The 20,000-nt window shown below is 35.8% G+C and overlaps 2 protein-coding genes across 6 annotated transcripts in view; both read right to left on the bottom strand.

Moving 5' to 3' along the window:
* LOC144959347 (protein Wnt-6-like) overlaps positions 1 to 20,000 on the bottom strand; it is a 129,250-nt gene that overhangs the window by 11,525 nt on the left and 97,725 nt on the right. The window lies entirely within an intron of this gene.
* On the bottom strand, positions 1,225 to 11,098 carry LOC144958779 (uncharacterized). Its single transcript, XM_078890984.1, has 5 exons — positions 10,423 to 11,098; positions 9,924 to 10,010; positions 8,706 to 8,767; positions 7,673 to 7,889; positions 1,225 to 5,782 (listed from the first exon to the last, which is right to left on the bottom strand). The coding sequence occupies exons 1-5, from the start codon at positions 10,484 to 10,486 to the stop codon at positions 3,768 to 3,770; spliced, it is 2,445 nt and encodes an 814-aa protein (XP_078747110.1). The 5' UTR covers positions 10,487 to 11,098; the 3' UTR covers positions 1,225 to 3,767.

Here is a 20,000-nt window from a genome sequence, read left to right as displayed (position 1 = left end):
AGCTACCACCAAATTGTCTAAAATAAAGTAAGTCCTTAAGATTAAGAGCTTCATGGCCATAGTGTCGAAGCTTATCCCAGTCCCAGTGTGCGTAGAGTGAAGTGGCCGAGCAACGCATTTACTAACTCCTGGGAAGGTCCATCCCTCAGAAGGGGCGCTCAGGGAAATAACCTGGGACTCAAACACGGCAAAAAATATTCCCAGTTGCTCCGTGCGCCATTGTTTTTGCAGTCCCCGACCCCTTTAGAAACCTGACGACCCAGGTTAAGATCAGAGATAGAAGGGACCAGGCAGAGGAGTTTATTTGTTGTTGTTGTATACCACTGAATGGACTTGGTTTGTTTTGTTTTGTTTTTAAGGGTTTTACGGCGCTTGCAACACATTAAGGTCATATCAGCGCCAGTAAAAAGGAAGAAAATGGGATAGTAAAAAGTTCTGGAACTACAATTAGAGCACCCAAGAAAAAGTAAGGCAAAGGGGATTTGTTTCAAATAGGAAACAGTAGATTCCAAGAGCCCACTATCAAAGTACTTAGTTTGAGATCACCTAAACGTCTCATTCAGACACAAGCACAGGTCCCAACAAAGAGGGATACACTCAAATGTTTACAAAGCATAAATAATATGTAAACAAAACAATAAAGAGCATAACAGACAGATGATTTACAAGGGAAAAATATAATCTCCCAAAACTCGAACTATACATTTGACTGTTTCCCTCCCAGCCAGGTCCTGGACAAAACCAAGTAATCCCATCCCGAGACAAAGACAGAAAACAAGTTGGAAAACAGACATAGGGGGATAGAAGACGCAACGAGTACGTCCCTGCCCATTATGGGAAGTCGGGAACCCCACCCAGTGAATGGAGTTGGATGGATAGGACAGCAGATCTGATGGACACAATGAACGGCTTCAATCAACATCTCATTCACTTTAACTTGCACAATGCTTGCTTTGGTTTCGTGGTAGACAGTTCGTCTGACGCCCGAGTTGCCAGGGTTCGAATCTATATTTGTGGCGATGCAGAGTCATTGTAAAAGTCTCATTTACAGTCTCACTTGTGTTAATTGGAGTACGTTACTGAATTGTAACAACGTTGTTCTGTTCGTGTCCATATAAATGTACTACCAGCTGCACGTTGAGCTCATTGTGGGTTTTATGATACATCAAGCTCGTGTAAAATTACATTTACATTTGACCGAAAAATGATACATAACGATAGAAGTCTACAAATCATATTGCAGGTTTATTTCAGTTCCAAAAGCCATCACAAACATTCATCCACTGTATCACATAAGTCTTTGGTCACCAAATAAAAGCATGAAGTTTGCTATGTGTACAGTGCAACATAAAAGGATAGAAACAGTTTTACTGATAAAACCCTCAAATGATAACAAACCAATATGTTGTTGCTGGTAAGTTGCTTAATTGCATTTGTTAAAAAGCATAAACTGTGAAGCAAAAGTGTTGAAAATCGTTTGAATAAAGTTTAATGCAAAAAAAAATAATTCTTAAGCACTTTATGCCGTTCTAAGCTGTCGTTGCTGCATTTTTTTTCATTATTAATTATTATTATTCTGATTAAGGATGAGGGGATAAAGAAAGAATGAAATTAAATGCACAGAGGTGTCATTTCTTGACAGTCGCCTCTAAAGATTGCAACTCTTAAAATTATCATAAAAAGAATAGTGAAATTTTACATTAGGTATCTAGAAAATGCTGAACATAAAGCTACATTGGCCAATTAAGTTAGGGTTAGTAGAAAGACTTTTTATTCTGCCATATCTGATTCTTTCAGATAGTTCTACATAGCTGCCAACTTTTCAAAAATAAAATAAGGAACGCTCATTTGGCCCGGGATGAGGGACGATGTGTGCCGAAGCCCCCCCCCCCCCCCCCCTTCATCGAATCGCAACATATAAAAGTCAGCCTTTTTAATTACTATTACTAACACTAACAAGTTTGAGATGACAGAGGCTAGTCCAAATGTTGCTCAATTATCGGGTTTAGTACCAGCACATTTGAATCGTTAAAATGACACTTTCCACAATGATTGTTGTTTTGTTTTTAAGGGTTTTACGGCGCTTGCAACACATTTAGGTTATATCAGCGCCAGTAAAAAGGAAGAAAATTGGATAGTAAAAAGTTCTAGAATTACAGTTGAAGCATCCAAGAGAAAGTAAGACATAGGGGAACTGGGAACAAATAGGGATCAGATGTAGATTCCAAGAGCGTATCACCAATGTACTTAGTTTGAGATCACCTATAAGTCTTATCCGGACACAAGAACAAAATCCAACAAAGAGGAACACACTCAAATGCTTACATTATACATTAAAAAATAACAAATATAGTAATAATACATAACAGAGAGATGATTTACAAGGAAAAAATATCATCTCCCAAAACAATAAATATGCATTTGACTGCTTCCCTCCCAGCTAGGACTCCGGCGAGGGCCAGGAAAAAAACAAGTAATCTCATTCCAAGACAAAGACTGAAAGCATGTTGGAAAACAGATATAAGGGGATAGAAGACACAGTGTGTACCTCCCTGCCCGCTATGGGAGCTTTCCACAATGAGATCAAAATTCAGAACGGACAATATAAAGAAAGAATTCAACTGCCTCAACTTTGATAAGGACCAATACACAAGAAGCACAATTGTAAAATAAATGAAATAACTTAAGATGGTTAGAAATGCATAACTACCAACCTGGTACATCACTTGAGAGGGCGTTTTGGGGTAAAAATTAGGTGAGTTCAGATAAAAAGTAGACGATTGCATATATGTTTTCTTTCATGCAACATAATGGTCTGTAAGTAGTATACTATAATAGTAGTTATAGTAAAATGCACCTCTAAATATTAGAGAATTCCTACTTCTTTACTTTGACAAGATAAACACACCTAAAAATGGAGTATACTTATTTTTCTTGAACCTAAACCGTTACAAAAGCTTGCTTGAAAAAAAAAAATTAAAATCAGATGAAGATGTTTTTAAAGGGATTAAATTTATATATTTCATAAATTAATAAAGGGAAATAATCATTGTCATCTTTAATCAATATAAGCAATTGATTTTCTTATTGAATACCTTCCAATCAAAAAGGTGGATTTAATTTTATTCTTAATTAAAATAATATTTGTAACAAATAGTGAAAGTATCAATACTGTCTTAGAATATTCAAAGTATATCGAGGCTAACATCCATATCCTATGCAAATCTCCAATACATTATGAAAGGTTTGAGTAAAATACAGGCGTCATATAAACGAATGGAACTTTTTTAATTGTTGAAAATCATTTATGATAGAGGCATAATTCAAATTAAAGAGCTACACAAATGGAGATTATGCTCTCACTGGACACCAATAATAATGATAATAATAATAACAACAATAGTAGTAGTAGTAATAGTAATAATAATGGATCAATAATAATAATTCATTAGGCTCACATGGCTTTTTTACCACAAATTAGTCAAAAATTACAAAATACGGATTTTGAACTAAAAATAAGCACTTACTGACTCAGGAAGTCAAATACGGAACAAATCCGTTTTTAACAGAACGGTTGACAGCTATGGTTCTACAAAGCATTTGTCTCTCAAGCTGAGCAAATGAATGTTCATATAATATAAAAAAGGATATTGCAATGATGAACAGATTGTACTATATAAAGATAAAACGTTTTTGTAAACCCCAAAATATGTCAATAACACTATACAATACAATGAATGTAATACAAATCAAATTCATGATTGTCATTACACCGATTGAAACGCTCTTTCCCTTCTATATTTATTTCTTTCATTAAAAATCTTTGTCTTCACCAAACTAATTAGTGTACCTTCAGGGATTCCTTTTTGTGAAAATACCCTGTGGTGTTTTAAGAACAGAATAATTTCAGACTTTCTAGGTAATGATCCCCTTGAACCATGTGCTGAAACATCTTCGACAAAGTTTTTAAAATATGACTTGACTCTATCTGTATCCTCATCTGACCATGACATGTATCTCCGATTTTTGCTTGAATTCCTCTTGGGTTCAGTTTGTTTTGAAGAACACGTAAGCTGATTTGGCACTCCTGCTTCACCATCAAATATTTCTTCTTGATTTGCAGCTGTTACTATGGATGTTCCAAAATTTGCATTTGAGTCTCTATTCACTACAAAGTCATTTGTTTCAATGTTACAATTTCCTTCCCCAGTGACCGATGCTGAGTTATCAATTTGACCCAAAAAATGACCAACTTCTGTTATTTCTCGTATTGCAAGTGGACACTGATAAATGTTTTGATTGATTGATTCACTGTGTCCCATATGTCGATAGAAGACATCTCTCTCGTGTTGTGGGACATCAAGTAAGGCAAATAATGTCGAAGCTCGGTGCCTGAATTTATCAGCTATTAACAACTGGGGTTTCTCTAAATCCTTTACTAAGGAAGTGACATATTTGATGGCAATGTAACCACTTACATGATCTTTGGATATTCCTGTATTTGGAAAAAGAAATGGGTTGTCTGAAATATCAACAGCTTTACGCTCCTGTGCAAGTTTCCTTAAAGGCTGAATTGTGTCATTGGGTATCAACACAGGGACCAACATCTTGCTTCCCTTTCCAGACTGATAGGCCAGCTTATACTTCTCAAGTAACGCTTTTTCCAGAGGATCAGTGACATGTTGTACAAGCTGGGGATCAACCCATACACCTGAATCTGCATCATTCCAGTCTTTTAACAACATCCTTGCGGGTTCTCCGCCTCTCCTCGCATTAAACATTGTAAGCCTAGCTACGATGACATTGCGAAGCCTAACAAACATATGTGAATCAAATAATTGATAATCATCCTCACAAATACGGACCATCTCTTCAGTAATAAATTGCCGTAGCTTCTTTATATCATTCTCTAATGGCATCTCTTTGGGTTTTCTCAAATTTGTTCTCTTTGCTTCACATTGAACTCTGGCTGTAAAAAAAATACTATCCCAATTATAATCCAGGACAGCTTTGAACAAATCTATCTCTGCGGATTCTTCCATTTTGTTTTGCATTATATATTCCCCTTTTAAGAAATTAATTAACTTTTTCAATATAAATCCAATTGAAAGCTTCAAGCCTGCTTTCAATGTCCCATCCTCTTTCAAAGTCATTTCAGAAATGGTTTGCGATATTTCATTAAAGTTACAACGCTTCACCAAGTCCTCTCCAGAGAAAGAAGGTTGATTTGTTCTCTTCCTAGTTTTTAAAATCAAATTTCCTAAGATGCGTAAATCACTCATTATAACTTTTCTCTCCTTCTTTGAACTTTTACTCCACAATTTTGTTCCTAACAATACTATAGCTTTGTCTGATCGACACAAATTTCCCACCTCATCATTCCGAAATTTGTCAAGAATATTCTCCTTTATTTCTTTACTTGCATTGGGAGCCACGGGATAAAATTTTACAACCCCAGTACACAGAGCATGCTCAGTACTACATTTCTTTTTGTGTTCATAAACCCTACGTCCAGAGTAAAACCCCTTACAGCCAGCACACATAACAACTTCATGTGACCCTTGTGCTCTCTCACGCATAACTATTGAATTGTTTCTAGTGTTTGAATAAAAAATGCCCTTTTTCTTGAGATTCTCCATTGTTCTATCCCTTTCCTTTACAGGCTGTTTCATGGCCTCTGTAACTTCTGTCTCATCTTTGTGTTTCCTCATCAAATGCCTTGAGAGTTTTGTTTGCAACTGTCCACAGTATGGACAGGGTCTCCTTGGCTTTTTGTATTTCTCTGGAAAAAAAAGAAGAAAATAAAGCACATCATGCTATGAACTATGAAAATAAATCAATAGACAGATCGTATGCACATCAGCTACATGACAGCGATAGAGAGGAATAGCATTCCAAATATTTAAGGCCTGGACAAGTAACTGTCATAATTCCTTCTTGTTATATACTTTTCTACCATCTATTCCTTTGGAAGAGGTATGTTAGATTTGTGGAGACCTCTGCCACATAACAAATCCAGTGAAAAGACGCCATATTTTTGTTTTGAAATAGAAATAAATAGATCAATCCACCCACTTCACTGGGTTCAGGGTTCCCTCTTCATTATAATCAAAATATGAACATAAATCGGAATAGTAACACATTGAAGTCTCATCTGAATACATAGATTGTCCTTTGTTGTTTCAGCGAAAAATCAGACAGAATGTCAAAAGAATTTTAGGTTTTTCCCCAACCACCCCTTGGAGGGATCAGTATCAGCGGAATGGTAAGCGTCATGTTTTTTACGTTGAGCAACAAAATTTACTCCAAATGCTTCACTCGACCCAGGCGGAAAAGCAATCAAGAATAGACCCAAGTCCTATCCAAAGACTAACATTTCATTTCAGTTTATTGTAGGCCCTTGGCCAATCGACAAAATTCAATTCACATAAATTATTTACAACAATCAGAAATTAATTATATCAATAATAGTAATAGAATGCAATGAAGGCAATATCATAATAATAATAATAATAATAATAATAATAATAATAATAATAATAATAATAATAATAACAGTAGCGGCAATAAGTAACAATTAATATAGTAACAAAAGTAATAATAGACTATAGTTCATAGTCATAACAATGACTTTCTTTGTCATTGAGGGAGTGAGAAAACATCACCGGCTGGCAGAACAAACAGCCGACATCAATCAAACGTCCTCCAGACCGGTTGAGCATCGGCTTCATTAATTCCTTAAAGACTTCCCCCCAACTGCCTGAACGATGCTGATGCCCAGACAACTTAATCCTGATTTATATTTTGTGGGAATGAAATATGACATGTATATGCCGGAAATATTTCAATAACAAACACACTGTTCAGATAGAAAATATTTGAGTCTTGCCTTTGTTAATTGACACAGGTAAGTTAGGAAAATAAATGCTAGTAAAAACGATCAGCAAGTTCGTGAACACTGCTTCTCAACTCGAACATATGTTTTCATCAAATCTACACACATCATGTTGTGAGCTGAATTTTAATGATCTCAGTTGTCATTGAAAGGACACCCAAGAATTTTAGAATAAAGAAAAATATTGAACCTGGAAGTCAAAAGGGTTTGTAGCACAGCAGACATTATCAAAGTATAATTTTAGTACCGACAAATTAAAAAGAAAATGTGCTTTTCTTTAAATGCTCCCAATCATCATATACTGTTTAGGTTGCAAGATTAATAAAAATGTTATCTACTCTGATTCTCGTTAAGTTTCCAGCTGGTCTGTGAAAAAAAGCCTTAAGCATCATAGAAATACAAAGAAACAGTTTTAATATATAGATGGGTTGTAACAAAAAAACCATTTTAACACTTACAATACAAGCAATTTAAGTCTATTACAGACAAAAAAAACCCCAATAAAATAAACATGAACATTTTTATGGCTGGTTTCACTGATATCACTCACACATTGGGGTTTCAGATTCTAAGATGTCCACCCTATCAAATTTGGATTTGTGCTTGTTATGTAAATGGTAGCGTATTTTGCGACGCAGCACTGCCAAAACAGAAAAAAATGCAATAACACAAATGCAGCACCATGGAGGGGGTGGAAGTTTTCTTTTAAAAGGAATGGGTAAATTAAAATTGATCCCACAAATATCAAAGGAGAAGAATGACAAAAAAATGACTCACCATTGCACGTAACACGTTGGTTTGCAAGTGTATAGCATTCGTGTTGAACCTGGGTCCCAGACTGGCAACGAGGTTCAGTCTGTGATAGTTGTGGATGAGGCTCTGACTGAGTTGGGGAATGAGCACTAGGTTCCAGAGACAATGATGTACTCAGCATTGGGTACCTCACAGAGTACGTAGAGGAATCAGACTCGGAGTCAGCAACAAAATCGGGACCCTGTATATTTTGTGGAAAAGATGACAGATCAATCAATTTATTCATGTTGACAATAAACATGAAGAGCCATTGTTTAATAATCCAACTAAACAATTAGCTGGTTAATAATGCAAGTATAATAAAAAAGAGTTGAGAAAGGCAGACATATTGTCTAAGTATTTAATATGTTCAACTGTGCTTGGATAAATATAGATACACCAACCAGGGTTTCAGTAAACCGTTTTTAACCAACTCTTTAAATCCTACACCAGGACCAACAACTACAAAACAATTTTTTATATCACTACGATTCTGGACATATAAACGGTTGTCATTGCAACAATATGAACTTCCTAACCTTGCAACTGCAATATAGTTAACAAAAAAAGTTGATAAACATTACGATGCAAGAGAATTTGGACAAAATGCGAGATCAAAAGTATAATCCCAACAGAAGCTATTTTAATTTTTCCTGGAAACGCATCATTTTCACATTTTGTCAAATAAAAAACAAACGACTTCAAATGTGAATGGCTCATCAATGAATATCACTTCAAAATATAACGAGGAAGGTTTAAAATAGTGTTATTGTTGGCGAAGTCCACTGCAAAGAAAAATTTTTAACAACAAAAAACTAGGAGATCTCACTGGTGTAAAACAGTGTTGTCCTTGTCCTGAAATATTGTATTGCGCCTAACAGACTGCAGGTCTCATCTTTTGTGGCAAATGTGTTTTGTCCACCACAAAATATGGTGATGTGAAGCATTTTGAGCATGGTGCCAACTGTGGATAAACGCTATACAAATGTTATGATTTTATTTTAATGTACATACTTACCACAAATGAATCATGTGATATGGAACTTTGTTCTGCATCACTTTCAGGCTCTGAGTTGGAGTCTATATAGAAAAAAAAACAACAAAAAAAAGCTGAAGACTATCATGTGCAAGTTTTTCTCTAAACTCTTAAACAAAAAATCATGCCATCTTATGCTGTAAAAGGATTTTTTAAAAATTATTTACCTTATGACTATTGTCCTTTGGAAAAAAAAGAAAATTAAGTCCGAAACCTTCTGGCTATTTTCTTTTAAATTTCAAGAACGTCAGAGTTGGCAAGGGAGGACGGAAATATAATTCCAGAAACCAATCTGTCTATAATCATATCCATATGATAGTTTTTCGTTCAAGATTCAGGTACAGTCCACTTAGGATAATCGCAATACCTTGGGATCATCGAAAATGTTGGGATTAACCGAAATTCAGTTTCCTGTCCACTATTTCAACATTTTACACATTTATTGTCAACTCAAACCAGTAAATAATATTCTTAGTCAACCACATATAGAGCAATTTGATTGAAACAAAAACCATATGGCAGCCCGTGTAGATTTGTCAACCAAAAGCAGCTATGAAGCAAGCCGATATCTTATTCAGATTGGAAGAAGTTTCAATCTTTTTTCTCAACAATTCAACATTTGTCAGAGTTAAAGAGATTAGCCTTAATGAGAGACAATAAGCTCTCACCAAACTCATTGGTCACAATGCACAGTTGTTAATCCTAAAACAAAGGATATCGCTCAGTCTCTCTTTATAACTGTCATTTATAACCTGTTGTCAAGATTATGACCAGCCCCACCCCTCTTCTATTTAATGGCCACCGATGACGTCACAAACCCATACTGCAGAGCCCCGCCCTCTTTCGACTCTAACAGAGTGGTGACACACTACTGTAGCATTAAATCCTGCTCACTCTCGATTCTTCAACCTGTCACGATTTCATCCATGATGAAATTTAATCATGATATACTGTTTGATTTCTTGAATTTACCACTTTTTAAAAAACCGAAGTTTGTTGCAATTAACCAGTGACTTTTATATAGAATTATTTCCATTGCTTAGGAAATATTGTGATTAACCGAAAGTTGCGATTAAATGAGTTGCAATTATCCGGAGTTGACTGTAATAGTATTACACATCATGACTCAAAAAAAAAAAAAAAAAAGCAAACTATGTGTACCTAAATGTTATTCATTTCCTCATCAAATTACATTCTTACCATGAACATCATAGATCACATCAAAAGGGTTGTCTGGATTGACAGCAAGACATTTTTCAGGATTTTTAAAGCTCAAATCTCTCTGATCTGAAGTTACAAAAGAAATAGCATATTCTCAACATTAAACTATGATTTTGTGATGGCTGTGATATGGCATACTGTATGCATAAAGCAAGATGCAAAGACAGGTTTAAGTTTAAATTATTTTATATTCTTTTCAAAAATCCATTCTAGTTTTGCCAAAATAAAATAAACACGAGAAGTGTTGAGTTGGATAGCGCTAAAACTAAAAGTAGTAGTGGTAGTAGTAGTAGTATTAGTAGTAAACGACAGATCTTACTCACTAGTGTGAATCTACAGTCTACAGAAGTTCCCGAATTATCTGACTCCACTTCCAAATGACTGACTGACAAGTGACAATCATCAATCGGTGTGTGATGTCTACCCTATTGAAAATCTTAAATCAACTGTGATGTAATAAGAATGGCCAATAACTTACCATTATAATTATCTCGGTGTCTCTTCAATGATGCCTCCAGCATCAATTTACCCCACGATGCCATAGACGTCTAGTTTGGAACTCAGCAAGTGACGAAAAAATACTTGCGGCTATAGAGAGGACGTCCGTCGGCCACTCTCTTTGTAAGTCAGTAGTCAGTGGTTATCAGATATCCTTGGTTCTTGAAAAATATAGAAACACAGCGGTTCATTTAAAAAGACTCTTTTGTAGATCAAGTTATAATGTTAGGTATTGCACTTTAAAATCTCTTCAGACATAGAACGGGTCAACTTGACGTCTAGACCAAATCATTTCGAAGATCGATATGGCAACAGCAACGCCTGGAATGGAGGATTTAAATGCGGCATCTGACGATTCTACTGCTATGACAGAAGATGCTCCATTTCACGACGTCGAGATGGCTTCAACTGGCATCAGGCATCAACATGCTACTCAATAATGGGTTTGATGAAGCGTTTGACTAAGAACTAAAGGCCGAGCTGATAACTGATAACCACCTACTACCGACTTGCAGAGTGAGTGAGTGCCGAGTGCCTCTTTATGCGCGAAATTGACTAAACATACGTTTCACGAAAAAAAGAGTTACTATGTTTGCTTGTCTCTTGTCACCAAGATAAGAATCCGGACCAAGATTCGATAAATCTGTTTCTAAAAATAGATTATAATTCGTATATCTTGTTCATTCCTCAGTTCATCAACTTTCACACAATTTTATATTAGGTTTTCATTACTATAAAAATCCATATAATGCTCTAGAATTTTAGAGAAAATTTCGGAAAGATATATTGCCTCACTATTGAAATATATCGATGAAAACACTGGTACCCCTATTGTACTTTTTTCAGGCGGTCACCTTATTGACCAACGTGAAAATTTAGGCATAACTCTTCTTACTGTGGTGTTTAACAAATAACTTCAATACTATGATTTACAATTATATATCCTTGACGGTTGGGTTGACAACCTTAAACTAAAAATAGAAAAGTGAATGTGCTAGAGGTCAAATCAATAGGGGGACCGGATTTTGGTCTCCCTATTGGTAAAGTACTGTAAAATGAACTAATAGAGGTACCAAAAGTCTCCCTATCCGGTATTAATACATATATATATATATATGTGTGTGTGTGTGTACCAACACACAAGACTCTGTGATACCTCGAACGTTTCATTAATACAATTTAGTAATCACAAAAATGGCTGGCTAAAAACAATAACAAAGAGCTGGGTGATGTCAATTTCGTTCCTTCTATATCACTTTATTCTGATCATCTTGATTAGAATTTCCTTCACTTAGATCACTTAGACATCGTACACAATTGACTCACTGGGTCATGAACATCGTACAACATTGACTCACTGGGTCACGGACATCGTACACTATTGACTCACTGGGTCACGAACATCGTACAACATTGACTCACTGGGTCACGGACATCGTCACGATTGACTCACTGGGTCACGAATGATATTTACATATCCGGTATAGATTTTCAAACAAAATCTGTCGATAAAACCCAACGTGCACATATTTGCAGGCTTGATAACCGAACTCAGTTTGGGCTTGAATTTTACATTCTTGTAAAGGTCAATATTTTGTGGGGTTTTTAAAAAAGAGCATTTCAATGACATAACAATGAGATTATATTGTGCCGCCATGTGGTCGTGTGGTATGACACTCGCTTTTGAATCGGAAGGTCCTAGGTTCAAGCCTTGCTTGGCGCATAGTTGAGTCCTTTGAAAAGGCTCTTTACTCACATTCTTTCACTGCACTCAGGAGTAAAATGAGTACCTGGCCGTAAACAGCGTTGTCTCTGTTCGAAAAAAAAAAGTAATATCGCCTAACAGACGTCATGTCCCGTCCTAAGTGTTAAAAGTTGATGTTGGACAGGGACCCCTTGTAAAGCGCTTTGAGCATGTTGAGTGGATATTGTGGATACTGTATAAAAGCTAAATTTAATAACACTTTGGGTTATCGGACCTGCAAATAAGTATACCCCACAAACAACGCAATAAAATCATAGTTCCAATTTAATTAACCTATATCTTATTTATTTATTTATTTTTTTTTTGGCAAATTGAGTGAGGCTCAACTTCATATAGTAAAACACAGACAAAACACCACTTTTAATGTTGGGCGAGTAAAATTCTGCTTCACATTACATGGGTAAACATGACCCTACCTTATCCAAAAGTCTCAAACTTGAAACATTTTACCTTTGGGACATTTTGACAACATAAGGTCTTCTAGATATCATGATTATGTATGATGTTTACTTTTCTGGTCAAAATTTAAAAAAAAACAAACGAATTAACAGTACCTATTGCAGCTTAATACTTTTAACTCACTCAACCCGAACATCGACTAGACCATAGTTTACCTGGGTTACTTTTACCCCCTGCCTTTTTATTAAATTTGTCTGAGACAAATTATAGGCGTTGTATCAAAGCTAATGTTATTTTTAGTTTTTGCATGTTAATGGTTATTGAATAAAACTAACTATGTTCATGCTAATTTTTAATACATTTTTTTCAAATTTTGAAAAGTAGCATAAGCTCTAGGATTGAGTGAGTTAAACGTTCAAGGCTTTGCAGTTACAAAAAAATTAATGGTTGTATTTATAGTTTAGAAACTCCAGAACCAAAACAATCATGGCTTCCTGTCTCACACTGACAGAAACCCGCATTAAAAAAAACAAATGGCTAAATAAACTTTGCTTTATTCTTTCGAATAAACTGACTATCAAAATAAGCAAAAATAGATGAATCCCTGACTTCAAAGGTGTTTCATGTTTTAACTTGTTCGTCAACTAATATGATCGTTATTTTAGTTGATAAAGATATGAAATAAGATTTTTTGGTGGCAAAGCGTTTTTAAAAAGGTGTTTTTACAGAGTATGAAAGTAATTTTTGTTTAATGTTCTCTCTATTCTAAGGTTCCTTGATTCGTAAAAAAAGGTTCACATACAGGTACAAACCGTTTGAGTGGAGGATTCAGATAAATTGAAATATAATGGAGGGTTTTGTTTTAACGGTTTCCTTTGATGTTGTCGGCGTCGTGATATGTGATGGTAAGTGGTGCTAGACATAATGAGGGGTGAAGAATGCTTTAGGAGGATATCAGAGGTTGATGTGTGTGTGTGTGTGTGTGTGTGTGAGAGAGAGAGAGAGAGAGAGAGAGAGAGGGGAGGGAGGGGGAGAAGAGTAAAATTAAGAGAGAGAGAGTGAAGAAGAAGAAGAAGAAGAAGAAGAAGAAGAAGAAGAAGAAGAAGAAGAAGAAGAAGAAGAAGAAGAAGAAGAAGAAGAAGAAGAAGAAGAAGAAGAAGAAGAAAGAAGAAAAAGAAGAAGAAGAAGAAGAAGAAAGAAGAAGAAGAGAAGAAGAAGAAGAAGAAGAAGAAGAAGAAAGAAGAAGAAGAAGAAGAAGAAGAAGAAGAAGAAGAAGAAGAAGAAGAAGAAGAAGAAGAAGAAGAAGAAGAAGAAGAAGAAGAAGAAGAAGAAAGAAGAAGAAAGAAGAAGAAGAAGAAGAGAAGAGAAGAAGAAGAGAAGAGGAGGAAGGAGGAGAGGAGAGGAGGAGGAGGAGGAGGAGGAGGAGGGGGAGGAAAGACCGTTTGTGCAATAGTACTCACTTACACGCAATAATATATATATATATATATATATATATATATATATATATATATATATATATATATATATAGAGAGAGAGAGAGAGAGAGAGAGAGAGAGAGAGAGAGAGAGAGAGAAAGAGATGAAACGAAGGTAACGTTTTCCCTTTAAATCCAGACCTTTTCTGGAACTGTTTTTCATCTGGCAAAATAGTTGTAACGCTTTGATGTGTCTATTCTGGCATCGCATCAAAGAACCGCTCAATCACTCGGCGGCAACATCAAAGCAAATATAATTCCTTGATGTTTAATGAAATGAGTCAGTTTAGCAATGATGATGATAGTGCTGGTTGATGCGAAGTCATTTGTAATCGCATCATGGGAAAACAAATTTATAGAAATATATTATTTGAAATTTTTAAAATGTGGAAAAAATGAGACAGAGAAATGAGGCTAAAGTTGGAATGGAATTAATGGTTGAGGCGAAAAGTTAGCTGTTTTGAAATTTTAAGAAATATATTGGAGGGTAATATTTTCAATATCTGTCTTTTTATTTCCTGTTTCTATATAAATTTTAATAATTTTTTGAGTGTTTATGTATGTTCTTTATTGTTGTTACAAATTTTGAGTTCCAAATGTCTAGTGACAATACATTTATTCTACCCAATCACCTGATGCCGGTATTATCATAGATGCCTATAGAATCAGCTTTCGATTTTTCCACAAAATTCTGCATTTTTTCAATAGATGGTTCGAAGTTGACGTCACTCGAGTCTTTGTTATTGTTTTTTTTTTTTTGTCATCCCTGTATATGAGCAATTCTCACTAAACTGTATTAACCAGTCTATAAACGTTCATAGTTACACACAGTTGTGTGTGTTGGTCCTTTATACTTCCGGATGGCAATGTTATGAGCTTCTTAGCCAAGCGCATACTATCTATATTTGTTATTAGATATTTTTGCCGTAAATATCTAACTCTTAAGGAATTGATTGAAGGACTCACTTGTTTTGCTTGCTTTAGATATTATGTGCATTTTATGTGATTACTCCATTTGAGTTCTTGAGAGAATTCTACCCCGATATAATTTGTCCATTTTGTTCATCCTTGCTGCAGTCCATGGAGTGTGTATTTGTGGGTTTGTATTTACCTATCATTCGTTATTAACGTGATTCTAGGCTGCTAGAATCTGTGGTCTGTCAAAAGTAACAAACAAAATTGAATATAACAGCTTTAAAAAGGAACAAAATACCAAACACGGAACGTTTCGGGGGCTCAAAACCCTTCTTCAGCCAACAACAAAAAACAATGAAGACATAAATACATTACTAAATTCCAGATGGATGGCAGAGATATATTCAACATCCTTGTTTCTGTCTGAAAAAAAATTGTAATGTTACGTGTTGCTGTTGTACAGGGGCCCTTTGTAAAGCGTTTTGAGCACATTTAGTGGACATTGCGCTATATAAAAGCTCAATTTTAAAGTTGCGGTATCAACTGCAAATAGTTTAAAAATTTGAGATCTGTTGTCAGGGAGTCAGTTGATATATATATATATATATATATATATATATATATATATATATATATATGAGATAAAGACCTGATCAATAAGTGTGTATGGAAGGTGCCAGACAACGCAAGAACGAAAAATACAAGAAGAAAAAAAACATCCCAATATTTCAAGGGTGCGTGAATACAATTGTGAGCAATTTCTCTCTCTCTCTCTCTCTTTCTCTCTCTCTCTCTCTCTCTCTCTCTCTCTCTCTCTCTCTCTCTCTCTCCCTCTCTCTCTTTCCCTAACTATGTGTGTACGTGTGTGTTTATGTGTAATTGTCTCTTTTTGTAATTTAATTTATGTAGATATAAGGTTATGTGTGTGTAAGTAAGCGATAAAATAACTCTTGTTCATTTTAATTGTAAGGTGTGAGCGACGTTGCTTGCGCGTGTGTTTCGTGCGTGTGTGTTATTGTGTGAGTAAGAAAACACAAACTAACACCATAACTTCAATGGCACATGCTTGACATCAAAGGGAAGAGGGGTAAGATCAAAGGAAATGGGGGTGAGATCAAAGGAAATGGTGATGGCTGGGTTGTGGCATTAACGTGGCGGCAAAAAAAAACGCAAGATGAAAGGAGTCGGTACACTTCAAAGGAATTGAAGCAGAATGAAAGAGTTCGTTAGATGTTTTAAGGGGGGGGGGGGGGGGGGGAAACGAAAGGTTGGGATAATACGTAAACAGCAGGGTGCCAGATTGACATTTGTCTTAATTTGGCTTCAAAAATATTTTTGGCGTTTATAGCATTTTCCACATCTGCACTTTACCCTCCCCTTACCGCCTATAGGAAAATTGTCACATTCGTTACGATGCAGCCAATAATTTTCATTTTTGTTATAGTTAGAGCCATAAAAACTGGACACTGTGCTGCAGAGCTCATTTTTCTGAACAAAATATAGAATATACTCGTTACTATACTGTTTGAAAAATCTACTTTGGGGTTGAGTGAGTATGAAGTTTGGGGTAAATTTCTGAAAATAATGGTAAGAAGAGAGTTAATTATATCAAAACATTTAATTTCTGACGTCAGTAAGTATCTGAGCGTTACGGTGTACTTTTGTACTTTCGTAAAATGAACTCAAGAGCAGATGTTGAATGTGGTCAGTGTCAGTGTATGACAATGAACGAAAAATTCTGGTTCCGGTGTTGTGTATTCTTGAAAATAACACCTAGATACAAAAAGAAGGCTTGGTAAGATTTGGCAATAAAATATTCACGACAAACGACTTCGATTTGTGATCTGTCTTTGCAGTGTTTACAAAGAATATCTGGCAACCCTGAAGTCTACTCGAGTTTTCAAACGAGCGGTGGATTGTCGATTCAAACTACAAAATATTCAAAACTTTAAACTTTATCTTATCAGTTTGTCAAATCGGTGTTTTCTTCTTCTTCTTCTTCTTCTTTTTTTTGTGTGGCTTTTTTGGTGGGGGGGGGGGGGTTCCACAAAGGCACATAATATAAATTTGTTAACATTTTGGGGTGCAATAAAAAAAACTAAAGATCCAAGACTTGAAGTGGGCAGTTTGGCTAGAATTCTCTCTCTCTCTCTCTCTCTCTCTCTCTCTCTCTCTCTCTCTCTCTCTCTCTCTCTCTCTCTCTCTCTCTCAATTCAACAATGCTTACAATTTTAACAATATGTGTGACCTAACGTCTCAAAACGGTTTCATGTCGGGGTAAACAAGATATTGGAAATGCAATTAAAATGACCAAAATGTGAATGTTTCGTTTATCTCCCGTAACCCTCTCCTTACCAACCATAGGAAAATCGCCACGATCCAACCAGCACTTTTGTCATTCAGATTTCTTTTGTAAATCACACAATTTAAAGAAGAAATGTTTTGTTATCTCTAAAAACGTGACATTGTGTTGTAGAGTTCATTATTCTGATCAACAGTATGCAAAGAATGTATTTGTTGCTTTTCTGTTTGAGTAAGAAAAAACGATTTTTGTGTTGGGTGGGTGTGAAATTTTGGGAAAATTTCTGAAAATGGCTGGTAAGGAAAGGGTTAAAGAAACTATATTTATTCTCCCCATTATATCTTTAAAAAAATATGTTATATGTATTAGATTGTCATAATAGTTAAAACATTTTAGGTAAAAATGCGTGTGCATATGTGTGTAGGTGTGTGTGTGTTTGTGTGTGTGTGTGTGTGTGTGTGCGTGCAAGGAAAGAGAGAGAGAGAGAGAGAGAGAGGAACAGAGAGAGAGAGAGAGGGAGAGATTGACGGAGATAGAGAGAGTGAGAGAGAGAGAAAGAGAGAGAGGGAGAGAGATTGACGGAGAGAGAGAGAGAGAGAGAGAGAGAGAGAGAGAGAGAGAGAGAGAGAGAGAGGTGGGAGGGGGGGGGGGAATTCCCACTTTAGATAATACGTCATATGTACTCAAAGGCTAGTAATGGGTTTCTCTTGATTTAGTGGATTCGTGAGTAAGTTGTCTACCACGCGAGTCATATCTGGAACCTAAAACTAATATGGAGGTTCTTGAAGATGAGAAAAAGCTATCTGGAAGGCAGGAATCAGGTTAAATGACGGAAACGCATGATTAGGACTTTTGGTCGGACATGACAGCTTGGGCAAGACAGTCATACAAGGCACGATGGAAGGTCAAAGAAGAAGAAGAGGAAGACAAAAGAAAATATAATGGCTGGATAACATCAAAGAATGGACAGGATTGACGCTGTATGAGATGACAGAGAAAGTCAATGACAGAGATGTGTGATATCATGTTGTAAAGGCTGCATCCCGCAAGTCTCCCCGATAACCATCCTGTCATAATTGGGAATGAGTGAGTAAGAATGTCTGCTGTTTAGAATGAAGTGCACAAATGAAGATAAATGGTATGCGCATGGCTAAGAAGCTCACACCATTGCTACCCGGAAGTATGAAGGACCAACACAAAGCTATGTGTATAGTGAGAATAGGTTTCAACAGTCATGACGTCACTTCCCTCGTAATGATGCATAGTAACTTAGTAACTGGCTCTAAATTATCGGAACAATGGCGGGCGCCCTTATGAAATATTTCTCCGACGAGCATAAAAGTGTATCAAGAGGAGAAAAACATTATAAATCTGATCATGTAGTGACTTTTATACATTCTGATCACATTACATATGAAAAGTTCTAGCCAGCATGAAGAATAAAAAGTACCGATTTTCTTTGTTTAGAACCACGCTGCTCGCCGTTGCTGGACGACGTGACATCAGACTATTGAATCCAATTACTCATAATCGTGGATAGCAAACAACAATAACAAAGACCTGAGTGACGTCAACTTCATTCTATCTATATATAATAGCTTCAAAACGAACTCAATACCAACTTGGGCTCAAAACCCTGCCTCAGCCAATAACAATCAAAATACCCCCTCCCCCCTTCTCATCCATTTAAGGATCAAAGGATTATTATTAGATTTTATGAACTAGACATATCTGTTCCAATGACGACATTTTCAAAACTATGAATATTTGGCTCCAACATCAAAAAAAGCATTATTTATATTTGATTCAGAAATACTTGCTGAAAAGGGGGAGTTTGTTTCCATGGCAGACATCGCCAGTGATTTCAAACATTATTAGATATTGAAAGGGACAAAATTGTTAACTTTTCAAAAATAGGTTAAAATGAATATAGTCACTCCCCCACCCCCCCCCCCCCCCCCCCCCCCCCCCCCCCACCCCCCCCTCCTAACCCCTAAACCCTTCAACAGACATGAAACAAAAATAAAAAACAACAATAAACAAACAAAACAAAAACAAACAAAATACAAAAACAAAATACAAAAACAAACACAAATATATCATAAAAAAACTAAGAAATACGGAGACTAAATATTTTCTAAACTTCCTTTGTAGTAATAACTTGATTGATATCTGTGTCTACTTTTAGAAGTGTTTTTGCTTCTTGAAGTAACTTTTTGTAATATTTTGGTTTAGTGTCACTTCTTAAAGGTATATTCCTTGTAAACTTTTTACAGTCCACAACTTTTTAGCGCTTTAGTGTCACTCAAAGACATACAATTTGTAACTTTTTACAGTCCACAACTTTTAGCAGCTTTAGTGTCACTCAAAGACATACAATTGTAACTTTTTACAGTCCACAACTTTTAGCAGCTTTAGTGTCACTCAAAGACATACAATTGTAACTTTTTACAGTCCACAACTTTTAGCAGCTTAGTGTCACTCAAAGACATACAATTGTAACTTTTTACAGTCCACAACTTTTAGCAGCTTAGTGTCACTCAAAGACATACAATTGTAACTTTTTACAGTCCACAACTTTTAGCAGCTTAGTGTCACTCAAAGACATACAATTGTAACTTTTTACAGTCCACAACTTTTAGCAGCTTAGTGTCACTCAAAGACATACAATTGTAACTTTTTACAGTCCACAACTTTTA

This window comes from Berghia stephanieae, chromosome 13, assembly GCF_034508935.2.
Source record: "Berghia stephanieae isolate SIO BIC M18660-M18661 chromosome 13, UCSD_Bste_1.3, whole genome shotgun sequence".
Lineage (NCBI taxonomy): Eukaryota > Metazoa > Mollusca > Gastropoda > Nudibranchia > Aeolidiidae > Berghia > Berghia stephanieae.
This window is presented reverse-complemented; position numbering and strand designations above follow the sequence as displayed.

Coding starts and splice junctions, on each gene's coding strand:
- LOC144958779 (XM_078890984.1), bottom strand. CDS start 10,486: ATGGCATCGTGGGGTAAATTGATGCTGGAGGCATCATTGAAGAGACAC. Junction 8,768..9,923: donor TGTGATCTATGATGTTCATG/GTAAGAATGTAA, acceptor TTTTCTATATAG/ACTCCAACTCAGAGCCTGAA. Junction 5,783..7,672: donor CCAACGTGTTACGTGCAATG/GTGAGTCATTTT, acceptor TTTTTTTTCCAG/AGAAATACAAAAAGCCAAGG.